The 7345-nt window shown below is 39.6% G+C and overlaps 1 protein-coding gene across 5 annotated transcripts in view; it reads right to left on the reverse strand.

Moving 5' to 3' along the window:
- Positions 1 to 7075, reverse strand: part of LOC107092952 (TBC1 domain family member 4-like) — a 45860-nt gene extending 38785 nt beyond the window's left edge. For all 5 annotated transcript variants that reach the window (XM_015387684.1, XM_015387686.1, XM_015387685.1 and 2 more), the window contains exon 1: positions 6146 to 7075. In XM_015387684.1, coding sequence (XP_015243170.1) covers positions 6146 to 6535 — 390 coding nt within the window. In that variant the 5' untranslated portion in view covers positions 6536 to 7075. The remainder of the gene's footprint in view (positions 1 to 6145) is intronic.
- Positions 7076 to 7345: the final 270 nt, after the last annotated feature.

A 7345-nucleotide genomic window follows, 5' to 3' on the forward strand; every position in this document is an offset into this window, starting at 1 on the left:
AGGTCAAAGATCTAAGAAAACAAACTGTGAGGCTAAATACAACAAGATTCAAGGCCCAACTTAACCCCCCTCAGTTCCATAAGGTATTTTAGGCACAAACACAGCCCTGCAAAGAGAACCATACATACAGTGAAACACAATGGAAGCATCAAAAGCACTACAAGGCCATAAAGTTACCACGATTTCTAGTTTTCTTTTCCCCAAATCTTCAGGACTAGCATCAAAGTGAGACCAAAAATGAACGTTAAACCAAGAAATTTATATTAGATGTAGTTTCCAATCAACAAAGATGTTATGTTCAACTAGAACCACAGTTATCACTCCAACATTCAATCTAACAGGTTGTTTTATAGTTCAATTGTTGAGAAGAAATGCTTTATTAGTCCAAAACATTAACGCTAGAACTGTCCAAAGTCTGTCTTCACAGCACAAAAACCTGCTTTGTAAAGAGGGGTTTGTAAACTATTGAAAGCCAAACTATATATAACTCTGATTTGTCTTGTCTACAGATTTGTTTGCTACAGCTATTTATAAAAGAAACACCTGCAGAGCAGTAAAGGCTAACTCAGGGTGACGCCCTTCTGTAATCATCACTTCTCAACAATGACACGGATGTTAATACACCTCTGAGTCTGCAGTGTAGGTAGTGACAGACTGTAAACTGTAATTACTGGGTAAAAATGGCTCTCTGACGCGGTACGCTGCTTTAGCCAAAGATCTCATAGATGGGGAGCACAGCTGCCTGAATATCAACGGAGAACTGAGATTCCAGTGGTTTGATTTTAAGCCAGATCACAACTTATAAACAAAGGATCCTGTGGTTTGTGTGATGGGCAGACTCAGGCTCTCTATTGTTGGCTTTATTACAGGGTCAGAGTTAAATCCCTAAGCATGGCTTAGAGCTCCTCTGTTTTACAGATACTGAGGAGACAAAAGGTTAAACTCTCAGTGCAATGTCCAGCTCTGACTTTTTTTTTTTTTTTTTTTACAAAATGTTACCCTTTCCTTGACAACCAGAAAAGTTCACTTTAAATATATATCATGTTACAGTCGGATGCAAACACATCCCTAATTTATAGAAGAGGAACGGTGTCCAACCTTACCTTTCAAACCCATTAAAAATGCGACCAGATGAGTTTACCTACAGGACCTGCTTTCATGACATCTCCTTATGTTGACCTGTCTTTTCATGCATGCAAAATCCCATTTACAGTTTCCCACGAGCAAGCTTCACTCTATTTAACCTTTCCCTTAAATCCAATGCATGCAAGGACTCCTCTCTCTGGGTTTACACAACACGTTTCCATCCTCTCTTTGACTAAGAATAGATTTGGAAACAGCAATGAGTCTAATGGCTAAAAATCTGAAGGGAATATTTCTTGAAACTAAAAAGCATTTCTTGAAACTAAAGCATAAGAAGTCCTACTGAATAAACAAAAAGATGATGCACCAGGAAGATAATTGATTGTATAACAATAGCTACAGTAGGGCAATGTACATGACGGTAGCATGGGGGTAGAAGAACCACCCAGCTCGTCCACCTTTTACATGCTGCACCTAGCCAGACCAGTTTTTGTTGCGTAATAATGGTGACTGAGGCATGTCTCTCCAACGTTTAGACTTCAGCTGGCAGGCTGCAAACTACTTCTGCTCCTATTTTAGAGCACCAAAACAAGCTCTGTGCTCAAGCTCTGCTTATACCGCTGGAAACATGATACGACGCAGGCATCCTTGACATTAGAGCAAAACCCGAGCATATCTGTGAGCAGTATTTGTGAATGTTCCTGGGTCACTGGGGAAACAAGAAAAACACCATTAAGTGTGAAGCTTCAGATTAGGTTGCGAGCTTAGAAGGAATCAGGTCTGTGCACTTTGCTTTTAAAATGTACAAAAACAAACCAGCAAATTGTGCAATAGACTTGCAGGTTTTCTTTCTTATTGTTAATTTACAACCAGGCTCCCAACATTCATCTAAGCTGCAGGGGTGAACTCGTTAGCTCAGAGGCTTTGAACCACAGGGTCCGGCGTTTTCAGAAATGATAAGAAAGCAAGATTGCACATTGCTTTTTAAACACCGACTCCCACGTTCCTGGTTTTTGGATGCTTTCAACATTTCAGTTTATTACTCAAGACTGGCATGCTGATCAGCATCAAATTGTGCTGACTCAAAACAGTGCCTGTCCAGATTTCAGGAGAAATTTCTCCTTTACACAGATTGTGACAGCTCCATTTCTGACAATACAAGCTGATTTAAAAGAAAAATACAATACAAAGACAGAGATCTGCCAAAAAATCCCAAAAAGTGTTTTAACCTCAGACAATCGTTTAACTTTTACACAAACAGTAGAAGGAAGCACATGTATACCTGTTAAAATTTGATAATTTTTACCCGATGACCTTTAAAGGTCAAATAATCAGGAACCACAGTTAACCTGTAAGTGATTTAATCTCAGTATAAATACAACTGGTATGGGAAGAAGATCTCCCAGTGAAGCAGGCGAAAGTTCAAGATAAAGAGGGTTGAAAAAGATGCATGGCTCAGGGTGGAGAATCTGCTAGCAGGACAGGCATTTTTTGTGCCGTCTATAAATCCAACTTTGAGAGATAATCAAGAAGAAAGCAATTATCAGAAGAAAGTCAAACAATTCAAATTTCAGTTTGCCATAAGACAAACAAAAGTTCAAATATGTTGAACATCTCATCTGAACAGATGAGACCAGAATTTAACTTTTTTTTTTTTTTTTTGCAGTACAAGCAAACCCCAATGCAAAGCATAAAAAACAGCTCCCATGATTTCTTTCAAAAGGGGGTAGGACATAAAGTTGATGGGAAGATGGATGCAGTTTAATACATTTTAGAGGCTCCGAAACACCTCTGATGAGACCAAAGTGTGTTCAAATGCCCCAGTCAAAGTGCAGACATAAATCAAATCAACAACCTGGGGAATAACTTCATATGGTTAACTTTAAAACTCATCATCTAGAGACATAAAATTAGTACAAAGTATTTCCGTTTTTAAACGGTTTTAAAACTTCTTTCATTTTCCTTCCAGCTTTTAATTAGAGACCACATTAAGTTGGGCTGTTACATTACAGCCCACTTAAGGACAAAACATGGAAAAGGTTAAAGGGCTTTCATTTCTTAAGCTGATGCTTATGTTGCTACTTAGAGCCCAAAATGCAGCGAAGCTCTAAAAGAAAACCTGATGACCTACATTTAGTGTTTTCTGCAACACATGAAGTGATCCCAAAATGAGAAGTGAAACCTTTGATGTCTCAAATGCATCTGTCAAACAGAACAGTTTAATTGGCATCATGAATAAATAATATAGATCTCAGTTAGCCTTCACTGACACCAATATCCCATAAGGAGCTGTATAATCTGGCATCTTAGTGTTGTGATGAATTACATCTAGCGTTTTATCAACACAAAAAAGGGAAGTTACATTCAACAACTAAAAGTATCAGAAAACCTAATATAAATGACAACTAGGGTTTTGTTTGTTTGTTTAAACCCATCGTGAAAATCCAAGCTAATACTATAAAGTTTCGGCACTCAAATCAAAAAAGATCTTCTAAAAAAATGTAACTAAATAAATATGAAGCAAATGAAGCCTATTTTTGTTTGAGGAGATAAAAGCATTGCTTTGAAATGGAAGAAACCAAATACATTGGTTGTTATGCTGTTTTTACTACTATTATGTTTTTTTTTTTTGTATTCCAGCCAATACTTTGGGTCATTTGTGCATTTTGTTTCTATATTGTGGGTCAGAAACCAAAACATTTGGGAATCTCTGCCATAAAGAACTTTCTGAAAGCCCATATTTACTAGTGTGACCTTTGTTGACTTCCAGAGCCTATAGAGTGATCCCTGAATAAAATTAGAGAATGGATTAACTGCCCCATATCATCCCCACCAACCATGGCCTAAATACTCCATGCTAGGATAAACATGTCTGGACTAAAAGCTAGAATTATACTTTGTTTATGTGAGATTAAAAGGCAAGACTATCATCCACTGATAAACCAAACTTCCTGGCAATATGTTTGGAATATACATAAACTCATGAATGTGTCCAAGTTTTATTTTATGCTAAAAACATTGTTATAAACTATGTCTATTACATTATTTATTACACAACCCTTCCCCTGGTTCAGTAGAGGGTCACATAGAGGGGACGGCACCAACACATGGGAGAAAAAAAAGTCAGTTGGTTTCCATCCAACAACAATCAATTGCTTTTTGCATGTTTATTCAACAGAGATAGATAAAATACAAAATTGAACCATTGTCGAGGCTGAGTAAAGACTCTCATTCACCATTCACAGATTTTCATTTGTTGCCGAAATACGGGGTTATTTTACCATTTAGTGACTTTGGACAGCACTCCATCATAATGAAAGACACTTTCCCTGGTCTCACAATCTACACAAAATAGAGATCATTGTTTTATGAACACTTTGATATTAATGAAGCAATCACTCTTGTCAAAAGCAAACAAAACTTAAACAAGTGATTTCTAAATGGCGTCTACTTATTTTATGGCCTAAGCAACTCAAATGTCAGTTTACACTTTAGATTGAAATGGTTTTTGTTTCTATCAGTTATTCACTTGTGATCTTTGATCATAATTGCAATTTTTATTATTACAATTATTATTGTTATCCTAACATTATCATTATTTAGCCCAAAAATGCACTTTTTGTAATCATTGGTTTTATTACTGTATATTCCATCCATCCATTTTCCATCACCCTTATCCCAGCTGGGCTCAGAAGGTGTGCTGGTGCCTATCTCCGGCTGTCCACGAGCGAGAGACACCTTGAACAGGTCACCAGTCATTGCAGGGCAACGCCGAGACAAACACACAATGCACCTAAGGAGATTTTAGAGAAGCTAATTAACAGTCATGTTTTTGGACTGTTGGCGGTAGCTGGGGTACCCGGAGAGAACCCATGCATGCAGAGGGAGAACAGGCAAACTCCATGCAGAAAGACCTCGGGCCAGGAGTTGAACCCAGAACCTTCTTGCTGCAAGGCAGCCATGCTACCCACTGCGTCACTGAGCAGCCCTCTAACTTTATGCAATAAAGAATTCTACAACCCTCTAAAACTGAGAGTTTCAACTTTTGTTACAGAAATATACTCATATGTAAGATCCACTTACACAACAATGCACAAAACAACTTCTGGGCGACAGCACAATTTCAACATTTAAACCAGTCGTCCAGACTAGTGGACTGCCTATGAATGCAACTACAACATCAATAAAACAAAATCAACACAGGCAAGCTCCATGCAGAAATACCCTAGGCCGGGAATCGAACCCCGAACCTTCTTGCTGCAAGGCAGCAGTGCTACCCACTGAGCAGCCATAATACATAATGACAAGAGGAAAAAAAAAACTTGTAAAGGATTTGAACTTTCGAGTGTTTCTGGGGGACTTTTAGACTTTATTTGGGGTCTTTGAAAAATGTTTAATGTTTGTTTAAGGGTAAATAATAGGATTTATTCCCTTACTGGGAGACCGGGCCCAAAGCATGAATGAACTAAGCCACATTTTGCAAACTCAAAAAAACAGGAGCTTCCAATAATTGCTTAAATATTAGCACAGAGGACTAATCCAAAGTTTTATATTTGTTTATTAAAAATCACAACGACAAATAATTTTTGGATTTTGCCATTTCAGCACAGATTATCAAGATATAAGATCTACAGATATGTGCAAATCTACTTTGTGCAAAGAAGGAAGTTTATTTGTTGTGTTAACATGGTATCTGATGCAATGAGTTTAACCTTGTCTTTGTGTCTGACCTCAGTTTTATGAATACATCTTATCAAATATAATCAAATCAAGTGTGATTGCATTAAAGTCCAGCAAACTAAATTACCCAGATTTAAGCAAAATTTCTTGAATGCTGCTAGTTGTGGAGAGGGAACCCAAATCTAACCCTGCAACAAGGACCCAAAAATCAAACTTTCTGTTAGTCTTGATTAAGATAATAAAATAACTTGTGGGGGGAAACTTGATAAAATAATTATGCCCAGACACAACCTTTACCCTCAATAAAGTTTGCTAAACTGTGGAGGTGCACATGGAGGGGCTTTCCATTCATTGGAGGGTCGCCAATGGCTTGGATGCATACCTGGTTGGGGTCGCAGGCCTTGAAGACGTGACAGGACATCTCGGACTCCGGGTTGTCCGGCTGGCCCCGCAGCAGATAGGAAAAACAAGTGAGGTCATTGCTGTTATGGATGAACCGAGAGATCAGCTGAGCTTTGTGCTCGAATATGAAAACAGAGGAGTTGCTGCTGTTGGAAGGGACGCAGCGAACGAAGGGGCGGTTGAGCAGCAGCTGAACTTCTCTGGGCTGCATGACGGGGCCGCAGTCGCCCCTCTCGCCCCTCCGGCGGATCTCAGCCACCAGCCACGGCAGCATGGGCAAGGTGGTCCTCCTGTCCAGCGAGCACCAGCCGACATAAGTCAGGGCGAAGCGTTTGTCCGTCCTGCTCTCCTTCTCCTCCTGGTTCTCCATGTTCACCCTGCACACTCTTCCCTTCAAAACAAGCAAACAGCGACGCGGACCTAAAAGCGCTTTCTAACCATTCCCTGCAGCCCGGAGTTCTGATCACTTTGAAAATGTTTCCATTTTCACACCCACACGCTAATATAACCAGGCGCTTAGCTGCACGCACAACATGTGCCTTCAACTGCAATCCTCCATGTTATCCAAAAGCGCACCCGATGCGCGGCTCCTCCTCAGAGGGAGTTAAACTAATTGTTTATGAGGCGCTGCTCCAGTCAGATGAAGTCTGCGCTGCATGCTGGGCTCCCAAAACGTGGCTTTGGATGGTTCCTGTGTAAACACAAGGCGCTTTACAGAACCTGGTTTTCTGACGCGTCCCTTTAGAGCGCGCGGATCGCGGCTAATTTACACAATCTAGATCCTAAAAATCCACGCACACTGTTTTGCGTGGCTGTATTTGGTCCTATCAATATGATCGACACATTGATATCGTCTTTATGAACAATCCCTTGACTGTGATCCTTTCTTCCACAACGCCTTGGAGGCGGAGCGGCTGTGAGCGCTAGAGCACCTCCCAGCTGTCCCATGTGCTGGAGAAGCGGGCGGCTGTATGGCAGACCATTGTAGGATATACTCAGAACACGCTCCTGATTGAAATAAGCTTAAGTTTATAAAGTCTCCTTGTTGAAATATAATTCTCAAATATTAAAATTAAAATATTCATTTTATTTTCCTTGCCTTGTAAAAAAAAGGGTTTAAAAATATTAATATATCATTTAAAAAAAAGCTTGTTTCTTTAAAAAGCTGTAGTTATTGTTG

This window comes from Cyprinodon variegatus, unplaced genomic scaffold (assembly GCF_000732505.1).
Source record: "Cyprinodon variegatus isolate N-32 unplaced genomic scaffold, C_variegatus-1.0 Scaffold401, whole genome shotgun sequence".
Lineage (NCBI taxonomy): Eukaryota > Metazoa > Chordata > Actinopteri > Cyprinodontiformes > Cyprinodontidae > Cyprinodon > Cyprinodon variegatus.